The 20,452-nt window shown below is 43.6% G+C and overlaps 1 protein-coding gene across 2 annotated transcripts in view; it reads left to right on the plus strand.

Moving 5' to 3' along the window:
* The window catches only part of LOC105039770 (piezo-type mechanosensitive ion channel homolog), a 114,850-nt gene that overhangs the window by 59,918 nt on the left and 34,480 nt on the right, over positions 1-20,452 (plus strand). For both annotated transcript variants that reach the window (XM_010916035.4, XM_019848360.3), the window contains exons 15-17: positions 10-2,552; positions 2,762-3,157; positions 10,033-10,191. In XM_010916035.4, coding sequence (XP_010914337.1) covers positions 10-2,552; positions 2,762-3,157; positions 10,033-10,191 — 3,098 coding nt within the window. The remainder of the gene's footprint in view (positions 1-9; positions 2,553-2,761; positions 3,158-10,032; positions 10,192-20,452) is intronic.

The following is a 20,452-nucleotide window of genomic DNA, read 5'->3' on the forward strand; positions in this document are numbered from 1 at the left end:
TTAATGCAGGGATAATTGTTGATGATCCACGAATGCTTGTGAGCTATTATGCAGTTTTTATTTTCTCCTCTTTTAAACTCCGTTCTGATCACTTTTCTGGTTTCTCAGAGTCGCATACATACCGTCAGATGATGTCTCAGCGGAAAAATGCATTAGTTTGGAAAGACCTCTCATTTGAAACAAAGAGTTTCTGGACTTTTCTTGACTATCTGAGATTATATCTCTATTGTCATTTATTAGACATTGTTCTTGCTTTAATATTAATAACCGGAACTCTGGAATATGATGTTCTGCACCTTGGTTACCTTGGCTTTGCTTTGGTTTTCTTCCGAATGAGACTTGAAATATTGAAAAAGAAGAACAAAATTTTCAAATTCTTGCGCATGTATAATTTTGCGCTCATTGTCCTTTCTCTTGCTTATCAATCTCCCTATCTTGGGAATTTCAGCTCTGGCAAGTGTGAACAGATAGACTACATATATGAGGTCATTGGATTTTATAAGTATGATTATGGGTTCCGAATAACATCAAGATCTGCATTGGTTGAGATTGTAATTTTTTTGTTAGTATCAATGCAATCATACATCTTCTGCTCCGAAGAATTTAATTATGTAGCAAGATACCTTGAGGCTGAGCAAATTGGTGCTATGGTCCATGAGCAAGAGAAAAGGGCTGCAAGGAAAACTGCGCAATTACTGCAAATTCGTAAATCAGAAGAGCAAAAACGGCTGCGTAACTTGCAAGTGGAGAAAATGAAATCTGAGATGCTCAATCTGCAAAGCCAGCTCAATAGCATGAATTCCATTATGACTCTTGATGACAGTTCTCCACAATCAGAAGGTCTTCGACGTAGAAGGAACTCTTCCCAAGGCATGGATAAAGTTGGCAGAGTGCCAGATAATGAGACTGGATCACCAAACAAGCAGTATGAGAATGTCAGTTCAGAATCATATCATTCCCTTGACTTTGCTGTGCCTGAAATGCAAAAGAATGCAGCATTGCCCGACTTGCAAAACTCTCCTACTAGTATAAAAAGTGAGAGCTCAATCTTGATGGATTATGTGAGGCATTCCTTGGATTCTATTTGTGAGATAAGTGAACTTGGAGACAAGGGTGATGATCATGATACAGCATTTTCAAATGCAAATAGAATAGAGAAAGAAAGGGGCAAGCACAAGGAAAACCCAATAATGTCTGCTGTCCAGCTGATAGGTGATGGTGTTTCTCAAGTTCAGTCCCTTGGGAATCAGGCAGTCACGAACATTGTGAGCTTCTTGAACATAGAGCCTGGGGAATCTGATTCAAATGGGCATTCGGAAGATGGGGAATATGATAAAATAGAGAGCCAAAAGATTGTGGAGTATGGACACTTGGATCGGATGTCCTCAGTTCACTCTGGTACAGGGGCACGTCCTGCTAGCCTGCAAATTGGAAGGATCTTTCGTTTTATATGGTCACAAATGCGATCGAATAATGATGTTGTGTGTTACTGTTGCTTTGTACTTGTTTTTCTCTGGAATTTCAGTTTGCTGTCAATGTTCTACCTTGCAGCTCTTTTCTTATATGCTCTGTGTGTAAATTCTGGTCCTAGTTACTTGTTCTGGCTGATCATGCTAATTTATACAGAGATCAATATTTTGCTTCAGTATTTGTATCAGATTATCATCCAGCACTGCGGGTTAAGTATTCACATACCCTTACTGCAGAGGTTAGGATTTCCTGAACATAAAATAAAGGCATCATTCGTTATCAGCACTCTACCTCTGTTTCTGGTCTATATATCAACTCTTCTGCAAAGTTCAATAACTGCAAAAGATGGTGAGTGGGCGCCAGTAACAGAATTTAAACTGTTGAGGGGAAAGAATCATTATAAAGAAGAACATAGTTTGAGTTTTGGTTGGAGGGATGGGCTACAGCAGTTAGTCTCACCAGTGACAAATGTCTTAAAGATAATAACAAGAAGCTTCTCTAGGTATTGGAGATCATTAACACAAGGATCGGAGTCTCCCCCATACTTTGTGCAACTGTCAATGGAAGTTAATCAGTGGCCAGAGGATGGTATCCAACCAGAGAAAATAGAATCAGGAATAAATGAATTGCTTCATGTAGGTCATGAAGAAAGATGTGAAGCCAAAATTTCTTCTTCATGCCATTCGGCTAGCAGAGTTCGAATTCATAGCATAGAAAGAAGCCAAGAAAATACAAATGTTGCTCTTGCTGTTCTTGAAGTTGTTTATGCTTCTCCTTCTGTGGGGTGTTCAGCAGCAGAGTGGTATAGATCACTAACTCCAGCAGCGGACATTGCAGCAGAGATTCTAAAATCACAAAAGGAAGGGTTGCTGGAAGAATTAGACTTTCCCTACCCTATATTATCTGTGATTGGAGGAGGCAGAACAGAAATTGACCTATATGCATATGTATTTGGTGCAGACTTGGCAGTTTTCTTTCTGGTTGCCATTTTTTATCAGTCTGTTATCAAAAATAAGAGCAAACTTCTTGATGTATATCAGTTTGAAGACCAGTTTCCTAAAGAGTTTGTGTTTATCTTGATGGTAAGAACATTCACACCTGGAAGTTTTGTTTCATATACCTTTTGAGAAAGCAGCTATATGCAAGAAAGTATATGCAATATCTTGATAGGACAAATTTATACTGCTGGATCAATTCTTGTGGCATGTTGGGAAGATTGATATGTGTTGTTAGGCCCTTAATATTGTGAATTTCTTCCCTAAATTTGTTCCTGTTTATATTTCCTTTGCAGGTTCTTTTTTTCTTGATTGTGCTTGATCGTATTATATATCTATGTTCCTTTGCTGCTGGAAAGGTTATTTTCTATCTTTTCAATCTTGTCTTGTTTACATACTCAGTCACCGAGTATGCTTGGTACATGGAGCCTTCTCACCAGCATATAGGACGACTTGCACTCTGTGCTATCTACCTCACAAAATCAGTTTCGCTAGCCCTACAGGCATTACAAATTCGTTATGGAATTCCTAACAAAAGCACTTTGTACCGGCAGTTTTTGACTAGTAAAGTTACACACATCAACTATTTGGGTTTCCGACTTTATCGTGCTTTACCATTTTTGTATGAACTACGATGTGTACTTGATTGGTCCTGTACATCTACATCTCTAACAATGTATGACTGGCTGAAGGTAAGAGCTTTCCATACATTTTATTTTATGATATCAAATCATTTATCCAATGAATTTAGCCATGTGTTTTACTAAATAATAACAAATGCCCTGTTCAAATTCGTGAATTTTGAATTTTTGCAAAATTATTGGTAGATATATATTTTTTTCTATCAGTGTGGAATCTGTCCAACAAAAAGTTTTCTTATAATCTTTAACATTTACAATATTGTTTTTCTTTAAAGTGTGCAATCATGGGTTAAATGATAACATTTGGTTGTGTAAAATATGGAGCATGTGCTACCTTGAACCATCTATTTTTACATATGAAGATTATAAAAGATGGGAATTATTTGCATATTAAATAGAAGATGAATTACTGCATACTTATAGATTCCTTGTTCCTTAAAATGGATTTGAATTCTTGCTTGTTCAGAATTAGATAAAATCAAATTAATCATTTTGGAATGTTATATTCAAAAGTACCATGATTAAAAATTAGTTAAATCATATTTTAGCTACTCAAGTTAAATTGTCCTAGAGTAACTTAAGATAAAGCTATATAGGTGTCTTTGTATGTGACACATGGAACTCATACTTTATTTTGTTTGTTTGTACACCACTTCCCCCATGCTACAACTCCTGCCTTCCTTTTTTCCTCCATGTTTCCATGTATTCTCCTTCCTATGTATGTTTTTGATTTTTACCTTCTAATATTTCTTCGTTGTTTTGACTTTTGATGTCTTTTTTTTCCTAATGAAATAGCAAGCTTCTCGGTTCTATTTGGTGCAAGTCAATTTAGTGGTATTTTATTTGTTTTGTCCATGATTTTTGAAGAGGATGAAATGTTAAGTTATATGTGGTCATCCTAAGAAGAATTTATTTTATCCGCAATCACTCTTAATGCCTTCATATATCCTTATTTTAAGGCATCAAAGTAACGTAGGACTCCTTTAACACAATTTGACTTAAAAGTATGGTTTATAGCCAACCAAAATCTCCAAAACATAAATTTAATTCAAAATTGTTTGCTTTATATGTTTCTAAGATTTTAGACTATTAGGACTAGAATAACCAATATAAGAAGCTAAAGCTTTTTTTTTCCATTTGCATGGAATAATTTCTGCTCTCTTAGAACTAGTACACAATTTAAACTTTGTCCCAACTTATTTGCTCATAAATGAATGTTCTAAGAAGCATTTGTGACAATTTTTGAACTTCAGTATATCCATTCTTCTTTTCTTGAGCAAGAATTCTTATAATTATTGTGATTCAAACCTACTTCAAATTTTATAATTGGAAACTACAATATATTTGATGGCCTTAAGCTTCATGTTGTAAGAAACTTCAAATTTAGGTTCTTAAGGTTCACTAAACTGGTACGAGAGGTTGTCCAATCGGCTATTGGTTCGGTATGGTACCAATATGTATTGTACTAGGTGTACCAGCCTACCAGGATCAGGAAAAGAGGAGAGATAGGGAGAAGCCCTAACCAATGAATGTCGAACTGACCCAAATCAGGCAATTTGGCCCATACCAAGTGGAACTGATACCAAGTCGGAATGGTTCAGCAGGTTGGGTCGGTTTGGCTATAAAATTCCTCCCCCTTCCCTCTATTCGATGGTTTGAAGCCCAAAGGGGCTTTCTCGTTTTCTGTTCTGTTAGGATTTGACGCTTCGAGATTCAGCCCACATTGAGCCCACAGCGAGGTTCGCGGCGAAAAACGGAGTCCAACGAGACCAAGATCACCTGAATCGGAGCTCGGATGGAGGAGATACGAGCTTTTGAAGTCGGCACGAGAATCAAGGCGGCAGAGGACCGTCGGCGACCGGCGGCGGGCGGCAGCGGCGCGCGGGACGCGGGACCCAGGCCCGCGTGGGACGCACGACCCAGGCCCACGCGGGACGTGCGACCCAGGCCCAGGCCCGCGCGGGACGCGCGACCCAGGCCTGCTGGCCCCTTGCCCCGGTCCACGGAGCGGTCTGTGGACCGCGTGGGCGTTTCCCACGCGTTTCTCGCGGTCCACGGCACTATTCCATGGACCGGAGCGCGATCGGAGGGGCCAGGTGATTTCCGGTCTTGATCCGACGGTGCAGGGGGTTTTTTGGCTTTGTTTAGGATTCCTAATCCCTCTCTAATCAAGTTTAAATAGTGTTTAAGCCTTTAAAAGGCCCTGTGAGGCACAGAGAGGTGCGGTGGTTGTTTTCTCGCCGTACTAAGGCCGTACGAACCGTGGAGAGAGAGAGAGAGAGGCGAGGGCGCTGTGAGAGAAGGAGCAGGAGGCTCCTGGACAGCGGTCGCCAGGCTCTTCAGGGGTTCAGGGGGGTCTCCAAGAGAGAGAGCTTTTGTGAGGGGAACTTCAGGTGAGAGAGAATTGGGTGTACAAGGGTTGAGGGTGAGGTCTCCTCTTGTAAAATTTTTTTTTCATAGTGAAGTTTGCATGCCCCGTGGAGGCGAGCCCTTTTGTGGCTGATCCACGTATTTTGATTGTTTTTCCTTTTGTTTTGTTTCTTCTTTCTTCCTGCTGCATCGCGTGGTACTGAAAGGATCTTGGGAGGTGGTGTCCTGGCCAGACATCCACCCAGCAAGTGGTATCAGAGCAAGGCGGTACAAGGACGCAGATTGCAGTGGTGGTGAGCAAGACTGAAGATGGAGAAAACAGGAACAATCAAGATGGAGATCAACCAGTTTGATGGTAAGAGTAATTTCTCCTTGTGGCAGGCAAGGGTGAAGGACGTACTCATCCAACAGGGGTTGATCGAAGCTCTCTTGTGCGATGAGAAGCCGACCACCATGGAGGTGCGGGATTGGAAACGGCTACAGATGCAGGCGGTGAGTACCATCCGTATGTACCTGACGGATGAGGTGGTGATCCATGTGCTGAGCGAGACTTCCCCGACGGTGCTGTGGTCGAAGCTCGAGGAGTTGTACATGGCGAAGTCTCTTACCAACACTCTTTTCCTCTGGAGGCAGTTTTACCAACTGCGGATGACTGAGGGACAGAGCGTGCAGGAGCATTTGAGCCACTTCCAGAAGATCCTTACCGACCTTCTCAGCGTTGGCGAGAACGTTGAGGAGAAGACCAGGGCGCTGGTTTTGCTGGCGTCGCTTCCCCCTTCGTACGAGTCCTTGGTGACGGCTCTTCTAGTGGGGAAGAGCACTATCAAGATGGACGAGGTCACCGCGGCGATACTCCAGAACGAGGTTCTCAGGAGGGAGAACCCAGCTTCGAGCTCAGGTGGCAGTAGCTCAGCTTTGGTGGCTTCTGGAGGAGTAGGAGGCGGTAGACGGAGCGACAGGAGATCGCAACGAGGGCGGTCTAAGTCCAGGAGGGACTTGAGCAAAATCAGATGTTACCGGTGTGAAGAGTTGGGGCATCTAGCCAGAGATTGCCCTCAACTGAAAAATCGGACGGTGGCTGCTGTAGCGACGGCCGGCAGTGATTTAGATGGAGATGTCTTTGAGATATCTGACGAGGTATCTGCTTCTTCCCAGCAGTGGATATTAGATTCTGCATGCCCCTATTATGTGTGTTGCAGAGAGGAGCAGTTTGACTCCCTGGAGAACAGTGAGAGCACTGTATATCTGCCGGATGGATCGAGCTGTGCGATCAGAGGCATTGGGACTGTCAGCTGGAGGATACATGACGATGCAGTGAGGAGATTGGGGGAGGTCCGATACATACCCAATTTCAGGCGGAATCTTATCTCACTTAGCAGATTGGATTCGAGAGGCTACAGGATGGTAGCTGGTGGAGGAATCCTGAGGGTGCTACGCGGCGATAGGATTGTGCTGGAGGGGAAGAAGGGGAGCAGAGGACATTATTACCTGGCAGGGAGCCCAGTGCGAGGTGGAGCATCAGGAGCCAGGTGGAGCCCAGAGCGAGGTGGAGCTCCAGGAGGCGGATCGGGCACGAGACAGGAGACTCGGGAGGACGAGTGGCGACGTCGCAAGGTAAGATTCCTATTGCCGCAGGATGATGCCCCGAGCAGGTCTTAGGTCAGGAGGAGCACAGCATACGACGGAGATGGGATCGAGCAGCCTGGCTCGACTCCCATGTTTGCCCATCCATGATCAGCAGGCGATTGCCCCAGGGCATGGGGGTGAGGAGATCCAGAAGCTCTCGGAGTTTGGAGGAGGCCGAATATCGAGTCGAGGTGGAGATTATTAGGATTTGACGTCTCGAGATTCAGCCAACATTAAGCCCACAGCGAGGTTCGCGGCGAAAAACGGAGTCCAACGAGACCAAGATCACCTGAATCGGAGCTCGGATGGAGGAGATACGAGCTTTTGAAGTCGGCACGAGAATCAAGGCGGCGGAGGACCGCCGGCGACCGGCGGCAGGCGGCAGCGGCGTGCGGGACGCGCGTCCCAGGCCCGCGTGGGACGCACGACCCAGGCCCGCGCGGGACGCGCGACCCAGGCCTGCTGGCCCCTTGCCTCGGTCCACCGTGGACCGGGTGGTCCACGGAGCGGTCTGTGGACCGCGTGGGCATTTCCCACGCGTTTCTCGCGGTCCACGGCACTATTCCGTGGATCGGAGCGCGATCGGAGGGCCCAGGTGATTTTCGGTCTTGATCCGACGGTGCAGGGGGTTTTTTGGCTTTGTTTAGGATTCCTAATCCCTCTCTAATCAAGTTTAAACAGTGTTTAAGCCTTTAAAAGGCCCTGTGAGGCACAGAGAGGTGCGGTGGTTGTTTTCTCGCCGTACTAAGGCCGTACGAACTGTGGAGAGAGAGAGAGGCGAGGGCGCTGTGAGAGGAGCAGGAGGCTCCTGGACAGCGGTCGCCAGGCTCTTCAGGGGTTCAGGGGGGTCTCCAAGAGAGAGAGAGCTTTTGTGAGGGGAACTTCAGGTGAGAGAGAATTGGGTGTACAAGGGTTGAGGGTGAGGTCTCCTCTTGTAAAATTTTCTTTTCATAGTGAAGTTTGCATGCCCCGTGGAGGCGAGCCCTTTTGTGGCTGATCCATGTATTTTGATTGTTTTTCCTTTTGTTTTGTTTCTTCTTTCTTCCTGCTGCATCGCGTGGTACTGAAAGGATCTTGGGAGGTGGTGTCCTGGCCAGACATCCACCCAACATGTTCGATCCTTGCCATTCCCTTCACTAGTAAGCCTCCCACCTTCTCCCTCCCTCTCTCTCTCTCCCTTCATCCATGGCGGCTCCCTCCTTTGCTGCTACTGCTGCTTCTTCACTGCTGTGAAGATGCTAGGGTTAGGGTTTGAGATCAAAATGGGTGATTGTTCTCCCCATCTCTCCCTCGCATCCACGGTGGCTCCCTCCTTTACTATTGTCACTTCATTTGCTGGCAAGATGCTAGGGCTAGGTTTTGAGATTGGAATAGGGGACTCTTCTCCCTATCTCTCTCTCCCTGCATCCATGGCAGCCCTCCCTCCCATATTCTTGGCCCTCCCCCCACCACCCCCCGCATCTCTCCCCCTCCCTCCCTCTCCCTTTCTCTCTCCCTCCCCTCCTCTTTCTCTTCCTCTATCTCCTCCTTGACCTCCCTCTCTCTATTTTTTGTGTCATAGAACAATAGGGGAACTAGTCACCGGTCGGTACAAGTCCTGATACTGGTTCACGGACCTTGACTGTAATCATAATCCTAGAAGGAGAACAATGGGGGAAGAGAGAAGACGAAGGGGAGAAAGAGGGAGATGGAGAGGGGAAGGAGAAGGAGAGGGGTATAGAGAGAGAGAAGCATCTGGTTCGAATGCTCAGAGGAGGATGACATTGGCCTCAGCATCAGTGTTGATCAAGGGTGATGGCATCGGCGTTGACGTCAATCGAGGGCGATGACATCTGCTAGGATTTGAAGGGGGAGGAGAGAGATCTGAACACAATCGAGGAGATCAAGGTCAGGGCTTTTATTTTATGATGAGCTGAACTGTTTTTTGATTGGCCGAAGTTTCCTGATTCTTGGCCAGTTTGGTTTGATATGCCCTGAATCGCCCAGTTTAAGATGATTCAACATACCTTGGGTTTTAGTAAGCTATGCTTCTAAATGTCTGCCATGTTTACCCTATCTTGCTAGATTTGGACTTCTGTTTCATTTATTTCAGCAAATACTACTTAAGTTAGATTGAAAGCTGGATCCTTAATCTATCCATTGTAGTTTCTATTCAAGACCTACAAAGCTACATCATTGAATGGATGTATGGGGTTAGACTCTCATTTAGCGCTTCGTCTAGCATCAAAGTTGAATTGGTGCTAGAAGGATGCATTTTATGCTCCCACTTGCATGGCTGAACTGTGCAGTCTGAAGAGAGCATTGGAAGAGTATAGAAAGTATGATGGAAAAAAGGCAAATGGAAAATAGAAATGGAGAATAAAAAGAGAATGTGGGCATAGAAGGCAAAGAGAAAGACTAGGATGAGAATAGGGGAAAATTAATGGCAAAAATAGATCGAGATGAAGAAAAATAAAAAGGTGAATAGATGAACATTGATAAAGTAGATTGATATTTGTTAGTCTCTATCTTTTCCAATGCTCTGCCAGGCATTCCATAAAGATTTCCAAAATTTAAATTACTAGGTGGTCCTTTTATAAAGAACAGATCTGCATGATGGATTCATATTATAATTAACATCCAAATAACTAGTTCCTCTAACAAGAAGTAACTGAAAACCAAAAACCAAAGCTTGTAGGAACTTCTAACTTCATAAAAGTTTAGAAATCAAAGAAGGGATTTAAAAAGTTTATTTGTATGTAGACTTAAAAAAAATCTTTACTTCCACATTTTCCCTTCAAATAATAGATAATACATATTAGTTAATGACTTAATGTTTTCAGAAAGTTGCTAATATTTAAATAATTGTTTTGTTTATGTGAAGATTTTGCATTATGTCCATTAACAACATTTCTTGATTTAGTGTCATCTGATACTAATTTTCTGCATAGTTGGAGGACATTTATGCAAGCCTGTTTCTGGTCAGATGTGATACTGATCTGTATAGATCAAGGCACCAGCAAGGTCAAAAGCAAACTAAAATGACCAAATTCTGCAGTGGGATATGTTTATTCTTCATACTAATATGCGTCATCTGGGCTCCTATGTTGGTAAGAAAATCTGGTACCTTATCCGACTTTGTTTGTAATGCATTCTCATTGGAAAAAATTGAATGACTGCAAACTTTTTGGATAGCTTCTTAAAATTTGAAGTTGACACATTATCTGAAGAAATAGGAATTGGATCTAAAATTGGATTTTTTTTCCATGTTTAATTACTCTGTGCCCTTGCCAATAAAACTAACCTTTTATTCTATTTCAGTAATATCTGCTTGAATCAATTTTGGTGGTTAAACTTACAATTCTTTTTTATTTTTTGTATTTGACTCATTTATAAAACTGCTCTTTGTATAACTCTTTTTGTACTATGAGAGGGACTGGAACTTTTCTAGTAAATAAAAGCTACAACTAATAAATTTTCTTTCTGTTGTAGCATACTTATAGGTACAGATTGATTTTCAAGGGTGCAAATTTGTGTTTAAGACTCTGGAGATTGCACTATAGGATGGTTGTGCTTTTTGAACTGGTTAACTTATTGGACGTCTGCACTAAATTAGCTTTATGGGATCAAGTATGTTCTGTCAATGTGAATATTTCATAACTCACTTCCACCTGAAGTCAACCCTCTGTGGGTTGGTGCCTAATTCTATGCAAAAAAATTGGCTACTAGATGATCCTTCCATGAAAATGAGAAGATCATCATACAAGTAAGGCAGGACCTAGAAAGAATTAGAGAGTAAAATGGGCAAGAATGCCTGGTTTAATTTATACTGCAATTATTTGAGGTGCATATTATAGGCCTCTAAAGTATGAAATATCAATTTTAAGGTGCATATTATCGGCCCCTAAAGTATGCAATATCAATTCTATGGATTCTACATTACTTTTTACCTTGCATTGTATTTTATTTTTTTATTTGCTAGTGTTGTTATGTTGGGTCTAGTAGATATACAGTCATTACAAGGTGATAATTGTTTCCATATCTTCTATCTTCAGAATTTCTCCCATTTTAATGCTAAGGAAGAAAATATATTGCTTATTTTCCTTTGAGGCCTGAGCTTCGGATCAGTGCTTATGATATATAGTTACTATTGTGTATTCTGCTCACTGACAGTCAACATGTAAGTCATATTATATCTTTCTAGTTTCTAGAATTGCTTTCCATTTTTCGGTCTAATTAACTTTCAACATCTGATCATTATGATAATGACAAAAAGTTGTCAATTACTAACTGATTTGTTGTTTTTGAGTGAAAACAAGATGCCCACAAATAAATGCCATGAAGCAGGATTACAAATTTAATAAATGGTCAGGCATTTCAAATGCCATAAGGTAGGATTACAAAAATAAAGGGTGAGGAGACCTATGATGTTATAATTAAGATGGTGTGAGTGTTGAAAAGTAAATTGCTTCCTTGCTCTCTAATGCAAGATGTACCTCAAGGAATTGGATCTTCTAGGATTTAGGAGAGCTTGTACGTGTAGGTTGCTGGAGACTTGAAGTCAGACTTGGATTTCAAGTTAAAATTCATATCTTGACATAGTTTATGGTGATGAATCTAACCCAAGGAATCTGGAACTAAAGTTCATTTAGGGAACTAAAATATACTAAAATACTTAGAAGCAAATTACAATATGGGGTTTTGATTTTTGTTACAAGTGAAGAAACGAGGTGAAATTCTTATAGGAAATAGGAAGAAGTAGAATGGGCTCTATTGGGGGATAATCTATTATTCAGGCCGAAAACATGAATTAAGTATATGATGAAGCTTATAGGGCCAATGTCATAGCATTGTTGAAGACAAAGGTATCTGACCCCGGAGGTAGACATGTCTATTCTGAACCATAAGAGAGTTGTCTGAAGGAGATCATTTGGCATGGTACTTTGGGCCTCCCCGATCCTAACTTCGGACCTTGGCGATCCTTGATTTCTAGCGATCTTCCTAAGTAAAACATCAAAGTCTGGCTGATTTCGTCTTTAGTCTCAAATCTAGACTCCACCAACCAGTCCCAGTCTCAGCGATAGTTGACATCTGGACAGGGCGATCTTTGATTTCGATGGCAGATAAGCTTCGGACACCACCGATACTTATTCTTGTGAACACGATTAGCCCCAGCCATTTCCTTCGCCATCGTCTCCATCGGATCACGATGAAGCCTCGATCGAAGCCAGCCCGATCTTATCTGTGTCTTCATTTTAAATTCAAAAGTGCATGCAACACTACAACCTACTCCGAAACAGATAAGATAGGTATAACTGTCTGATCTTGAAGATTTTGATCAAAAATCTCGTCATATTGCGCTCAAATCGGTCAGGCAATCTATCTAAAACGGCCTTTCAATTTTCTCCCATAAAAGAATCTCCAATGGATCTCCAAGGTACGCACAATCTCTCGCATGTTCTCTTTTATTTTCTTAAAAACTAACTTGAGCATTGGAGGATCTCATCGGAGCCAACTCCTGTCAGAACTTGTCTTGCAGATCTCTCTTTCGGAAGGATGTGCCACCACTCCAGCTTTTTCGATCGAGAGCCGGAATTCAGTGGCAATAGATTGATGCTAGACTAGAGGAAGGGCCCTGATCTGATTTTGAGCCAGAGATCGAGATCATGGTCCCATGCAGAATATCTCTCCGACGATCCAATGCTATAACCTCTCGAGCGACGGAGAACACGGCCAATCCCCAAACCCAGGTGCAACCTCAGGAGGTTTTTTCACCCACCATCGATGGCGGCTATTAGTGCGGAGTAGTTCCACCTGCTATTTCAACAGGTGCAGACCCTGACTACAGCAGCAGTGTAGCCGACTAACGCTGCACCACTGGCGGGGCCATAACCAGTCAATCCTGTACAACAACCTACACCACCGTCGCAGAAGCGACCATCGATCCCCTCGTAAAGCCCTGAGTGGGGGAGACAAACTCACCATAGCCAGCCTCGAAGTCCAAAATGGAGAAGGCGGCGGTCTCCAAGTCCCTGTTTCTATCTCTGAGTCCCTACTTTAGGTAGGACTCAACTTCCAGTCGGCGGTCTTCCCCATAATGCTCAAAAAAACTGCACTGTTCGGGATGCGAACATCAACTGCAGACTCCGAAAGATGAATGAGCAGATCGAGGCACTCCACAATTAGGCTTCTATGCGGGATGACGGGGATCACATTGGTCCAACCTTCAGCATCTGGATCATGCAGGAGCTGCTATCCAGCAATTTCAAGAGCCACAGCTGGAGAGCTATCATGGGATTACTGATCCGGTGGATTATCTAGAGAGTTTTAAGGCTCTGATGCTTCTTCATGGAGCTATCGATGCTGCCCTCTATTGAGTTTTTCCATCTACTCTAAAGGGGACATCTCGACACTGGTATTTAAGCTTGAAGCCACGAACAATCCACTCGTTTGACCAAATGATTTGCTTGTTCATGAGCCACTTTGTCAGCAGCAGGAGGCAGTGGAAAGGATCTGACTCGGTCAACATCAAGAAAAAAGAAAGGGAGTCAATCTGATCCTATCTCAATCGCTTCAATGCAGCTGTACTGGAGGTTTGCGATCTTGATCAGTTGGTCACCATGACCATCTTGAAGGGTGGACTTTTGAAGAACGGTCTTTAGTACTCTCTGGAGGACCTACCATCACGACTTCGTCAATATGTTGGCTCGGGTGGAGAAGTATGCGTGGGCTGACGAAGCATTTGAAGATGAGCCTCCTACAGATGCGGCTATTGGAGAGAAGGAAGAAGAGACGAAGTCTCCATCGAGGGATTGGCAACCCTTTCTCTTTCCACCCAAACATCGGAGGTCCCGAACTCCACGGAACCCTCGACAAAAGAACTTCAGAGGAGAGCGACGTGCATCTCCGCCTAGGAGATTCACAAATTACATGCTGCTGAATGCTGTCCGAGCTTAAGTATTGATGGAGATCAGGGATTGGATCCCTCGGGCATGAAGGTTGCAGTTCCATCCAAATCGACGGAATCCAAACAAGTACTGCCTCTACCACCGCAACTATGGTTATGACATTGAAGACTGTATTCAGCCTCAGAATGAAATGAGGAGCTTATTCGATGTGGCCATTTGGATCGGTTCATCAGGCGTCGGTAGGAGCAGTCGGAGGAATGACGGAGGTCACCTCGCCTACCAGAACAGCAGCAAAGAGAGTCCTATGGAGAGTAACCTTCCATCGGAGTAATAAACACAATAACTGGAGGGCACCGAAGCAGAACGGAGGAATCAACCGAATCTGCCAAGAAGTAGAGAACTGAGTCCATTGTCTTTACTGAAGAAGATGCTCAAAGAGTTTAGTTCCCACATAATGATGCGGTGGTTGTATCTTTAAATATTATGAATTATGATGTATACCGCATTCTGATTGATAATAGAAGTTCGACAGATGTATTATTTTATAATGCTTTCTCCTAAATGGGTATACCTCCTGAATGCCTAGGACGATTGGACTCCCCTCTTGTGGGATATACTAGAGACGTGGTATCTATTAAAGGAGTCATAACCCTCCTTGTAGTTGCCGGACGATCCCCCCGACAGTTCGAAGTCCAAATTGACTTCTTAGTAGTTCGGACACCTTCAACCTACAATGCCATCCTCGGACATCCAGGATTCAACACTCTCCGAGCGGTAGTGTCCACTTACCATCTGAAGATGTTCCAAACCGAGTTCGAAGTCGGCAAAGTTTGCGGAGATCAAGTCCTGGCGTGACAGTGCTATACTATCGTACTTCATGGCACAAGACCTTTTGAAGCTCATCCAATGGATGGACTGGACATCTGAGACGAGCTATCTGAAGAACGTAGAAGGCCAGTGGAGGATCTAGAAATGATCCCACTAAATGATGGCAACAAAGAGCACACTGTCCCGATCGGATCAAATCTCGATCAGATAACCAAAAAACATCTTGCCTTTTTTTTTGCAAAAAAAAACAAATGTGTTCGTTTGGACCCCAACTGATATGTCAGACATCGATATAGAGGTGATGACGCATCGGCTAAGCGTCAAACCGAACCACCGGCCCATCAAAAAGAAAAAAGAAGTTTCGTACCCGAACGATAGAAGGCAATAGCTAAAGAGATGGACAAGTTACTCGGTGTTGGCTTCGTCCGGGAGGTAACCTATCCAAGCTAGACCGCGAACGTGGTCTTGATGAAGAAGACGAATGGCAAGTGATGGATAAGTATCGACTTCATCAATCTCAACAAGGCATGTTTGAAGGACAGCTATCCTCTACCTTCCATCGACCAGCTGAGGGACACCACTTCAGGACATGAACTCACCTTCATAGATGCCTTTCGGGATATAATAAAATCCGGATGGCATCCGAAGATGAGGAGAAAATAACTTTTATCATTGATCGAAGTCTCTTCTGTTATATGGTTATATCCTTCGGCCTAAAGAATGTAGATGCAACTTAGCAGCGCCTTATGAACAAGATATTCAAGGATCAGATTGGGTGGAATATGGAGATCTATATGGATGACATGCTCGTCAAGAGCAGGGCCTCCCGAACCCATGTAGATGATCTCGAAGAGACCATCGCAATGCTGAGGAAGTACTGGATGAAACTGAACCCAACCAAGTGCGCCTTCAGAGTTGCATCAGGCAAGTTTCTAGGCTTCATGGTATCCAGTTGGGGAATAGAAGCCCATCCTGAGAAGATCAGAGCCATACAAGAGATGACCCCTCTTAAGAATATAAAAGAAGTTCAGCGCCTCACAGGTAGAGTCATTGTGCTGAATCGGTTTGTATCTAGATTGGTCAAATGCTGCCTCCCATTCTTTCAAATCGTGAGACAATCGAAGAAATTCTAATGGACCGAAGAGTGCCAACAAGCCTTCGAGTTGAAAAAATATCTTAGTTCCACATCGCTCCTCAGCAAGCCATGAATTGATGAAGAACTCTACTTATATATGGCGATATCACTAGCTGCCATAAGCGCGGTGTTGGTCTGCAAACAAGATAAAGTCTAAAGGCCGATCTACTACGTCAGTCGAGTTTTACATGACATAGAGATCAGATATACCAGATTGGAGAAGCTAATTTTTGTCCTCATCATTGTAGCCCAAAGGCTCTAGTCCTACTTCCAAGCATATCCTATTGCAGTGCTGATTTATCAACCACTCAAGATGATCTTACATCGGCCCGACACTTATGGACGAGTGGCGAAATGGATGATTGAACTTGCAGAGTTCAAGATAAAATTCCAACCTTGGTCCTCTATTAAAGCTCAGATTTTGGTAGACTTCGTCGTGGAATGCACTATCTCGGATGATCCAAAAATGCCAGAGCCGACTCAGGAACAAGATACACCGACAGAACAGAGTTCATCAGGAGAACCAGACGACTCTTGGATAGTGCATATGGATGGATCATTAAACTCCATAGGATTGGAAGCAGGCCCGTTACTTGGACCCGAAGGATTTGTTGCAAAATATGCCTTGGGGTTCAACTTCCTAACCATTAATAATGAAGCTGAATACGAAGCTCTCCTCTCCAAACTGAGAATTGCAAAGGAGCTTGGAGTGCGGAAGCTTAGATTCTGCACTGATTCACAGCTGGTGGCAGGATAAGTGAAGGGAGGCTTTGAGGCCCGAGAGGAGAATATGAAGTACCTTCAGAAGGTAAAGAACCTAACTTTGGTGTTCGATGACTTCGACGTTCAGCAGGTACCTCGATCTGAGAATTCAAGGGCCAACCTTTTATCCAAATTGGCAACATCGGCTCTAAGAGACCTCTTCTAGAAGTCATTCTTTGAGGTTCTGGAGAAGCCCAGCACTGAAGAACCTATCCCAATCTTGCAGATCGATTATGAACTTTGCTGGATGGACCCTTTTATCTGCTTTCTATGAGATGGAATGCTACCTGTAGATTTTAAAGAGGCTCGAAAGATCAAGGACCAAGCTCTCTGCTATGTTTTTTACAAAGGCAAGCTTTATAAAAGATCTTTCTCACTACCACTTCTCAGATGCCTTCATCCCTCTAAAGCCAAGTGCGTCCTTCAAGAGGTGCATGAGGGGATATGCAGAAACCATCTAAACGGCAAGTCACTAGCCTACAAGATACTTCGGCAGAGGTACTACAGGCCTACAACGTAGGATGATGTGGTTAACTTCGCCAAGCGCTGCAATCGGTGCCAACAGAACGTCAATGTTCAACACCAACCAGCTGTTCTGCAAGTTCCGATAGCCGCTCTTTGGTCATTTGCATAGTGGGAGATGGATATTCTAGGCCCCTTTCCACTAGCATCGGGTTAGAGAGTTTTTGCTTGTGGCCATTGACTACACCAAGTGGATAGAAGCTGAGCCCCTAGCTAAAATCAGCAAAATCAGGATAACAAACTTTGTTTGGAAGTCCATTTTTTGCCAATTCAATCTCCCATGGGTGCTAATCGCCAACAATGGACGTCATTTCTCGAGCTCCAAATTCGTTGAGTTCTGTCAAAGCTACGACATCGCCCGACACTTCACTTCAGTGGGACATTCGCAGGTCAATGGCGAAGCTAAGGTAACTAATCATACCTTTTTACAGGGATTGAAGGCCCGAATCGATCGAGCTAAAGGAGCTTTGGTAGATGAGCTACACAGTGTGCTTTGGATCTACTGAACCACTCAGGACCCTCACAGAAGAAACTCCTTTTAACCTTTCTTTTGGAACAGAAGCTGTAATTCTCATAGAGATCAGACTCTCTTCACATCGGATCGAGGACTACGACGATCAGAGCAATGTAAAGCAGCTTCGTGCAAATCTAGATCTGCTCGAAGAAGTTTGTGAAAAAGCATGAGTGCGGATGGCGGCCTACCAGCAAAGGGTGGCACGATACTACAATTTCTGCATCCACAATAAAGTTTAAAGCTGACGATTTGGTCCTACAATGAGTCAAAGTTTTCCAACCTATAGAACGCGAGAAACTATCTCCATAGTGGGAAGGCCCTTATCAAGTAGACTAAGTCATCAGACTGGGGACTTATCGCCTCAAGCAACTAGATGGGACATCCTTACCTCGGCCATGAGACTCGGAGAATCTCCGAACGTATTATCAATGATGTAACTTGGCAATCAACTAATGAGATGATTCTTTTTTAGGAATATTATTGTATTTTGCAGCCTACATGGGTTGAAGACCTCGATGACTAAGAACGGGAGATAATCAATAAGGACCTCCGAAGGCCACTCACTTTTCAGTGAGTTAACATCCACGAAGATCTTAGTCATAGGAGATGCGAAGGTTAACATAAAGGGACCTTCAGAGGGCTAATCTACAAAGATCCTCGGTCCATCAACTTCGACAACAAACGAAGGCTAACCTATAAGGATCTTCCACCTGCCGACTTTAGAAACATACGAAGCATAACCTAGAAGAACCTTCGGAGAGCTAACCTCCAAGGACTCTCAAAGTGAAGGCTATAGTCGGTCTGCGAGTATCTCTATGAAATTCCTTAATGCAAGGATCGTATGTGACTAAATATGAACTATGCGAGCATAAAATCAATGAAGCTTAAAAGTACAGGTGAAATAAAAATCTCAAGTCCATTTTATTAACAAACTTGTTATAGAAGCTACAAAACCGATGTCTACAAGAAAAACAAAAAGGTACATCAATCAATTGAAAGGCCCGCCTTCGGCTGACAGAGCTTCGACATCCGATCTTCCTCTAGCTGCAAAACTCGATGTTTCTCCAATTGCTGCACCCATGTGAGTAGGGAGATGGGAGTCAACTTCAGGAAAAAGCCGTTTGACCAAGTTCCACTCTTTGAAGCCGACATCTAAGGTCATGGCCGACACATCCACAACTTTGAGAGTTGCATCACGTATAGTCCCGGCAAGCCTGTCTTCTAACTATCTGACGATAGTTTTGGCATGGTTGGCAGTCGTCGTGCTCTTAGTAAGCTTGATGCAGAATTCGGCCATCACAGGCCTATCTTTATTTAAAGTCTCTGAGAGATCGGCGATAGTCCTTTGAGCTAAGATAAGTTCGCTCCTAATAACATCAGCTGCTGATCTCTCGGCATCCACCACTCAGTTGAGTTCTTGAATCTGGTCCTTAGTCAAATGAAGATTGTTTTGAAGTTGATCAATCTGGGCAGTTGAGTCTGGTCGGGTTTCATTCGCGGCTTTGCTTAATGCTATGGCATACTTTAGTCTTATTATCTCATCTTGGGTCCTGAGCAATTGTTTGTTGTAGAGAACTGCTATCGCCACCATTTTTCAGTTATTATTCTCAGCAGACTTCGCGAATTTATCGCACTCAATCAACCTGTGCTTTTCGGCAAAATACTTCCTATTTGTCTGCTTTTGATATTTCCTCAGGCACTCTACTTTTGCTGAAGCTTCGTCATTATTCTTCAACTTTTGGATTTTCTTTTTAGCTTTGGCAGCATCTTGCTGAGCCCGATAGAGGTCTTCTTCAAGGTTCTTGATAAAGACAAGACTATTAACAGATGCTTAGCATGATATTGAGTAAATGCATGGTCACAATAGTCGCATTGAACCAATTGAGATAAAAACCACAAGCAAACATAAATAAAAAAATGCAGATAAAAATTACTTTTTCATTGATATCAAAATTTTTCTTTACATTGACAAGAAAACAAAGAAAAAAGTATAAATTCAAATATTTCTGACCTCGATGTGAGCATCGGCGGAGGCATTTGAGACAACCACAGCTGGCTACTTCGACTCTTCTGACGGCAACGAAGCTAGCGCAGCTTCGATAGGAATGGAGTCCAGCACAACCTCTGATGTTGGAGCAGCCTTAGAATGCCTGTCAGCAATCTCAATAGTTGGAGGAACCCCACTTCCTGAGGCTCCTCCTTCCTCTCCTTCGGCTCCTCCCTCTTCTTCATTCAGGATGCCCAGGTCTATCTCCGAAAAGCGAGTAGCTACCCCTTGACGGTAGATGTCTCATCCGGTGATGAAGGCCTTCCGATCGAAGTCGACCTTTTCTTAGGAGAATCTTCGGACACATGCGGAAAGCTTACACTGCCGTGCGCCCAACTTCAGCAGCCCGGTCCTCCACCTTCTCGGCTTTGGCAGCCTTGGTCTGGGCCTCCCGCCATTGCTTCTTCTTTGAAGCCAAGTCCATGTCGACCTTGGCCTTCGCAGCTTCTAGCACTAATGCCTTCTTCAGGCCAATAATTTTGGCTTCAGTGGCTTCCACCTTTGACTTGGCTTTAGTAGCATCGGCATTGGCCTTGGCCTCAGAAGCTTCGGCCACCTTGTGCTTTTCTTGCGCCGTTGCCAACTCCGTCTCAGTATCCCTCAACCTGTTAATGAGGGCAGCAGCATAGTGACCCATCTACATCTAGAGAGCAAG

Source organism: Elaeis guineensis, chromosome 1 (genome assembly GCF_000442705.2).
Source record: "Elaeis guineensis isolate ETL-2024a chromosome 1, EG11, whole genome shotgun sequence".
In the NCBI taxonomy this organism is placed as follows: domain Eukaryota; kingdom Viridiplantae; phylum Streptophyta; class Magnoliopsida; order Arecales; family Arecaceae; genus Elaeis; species Elaeis guineensis.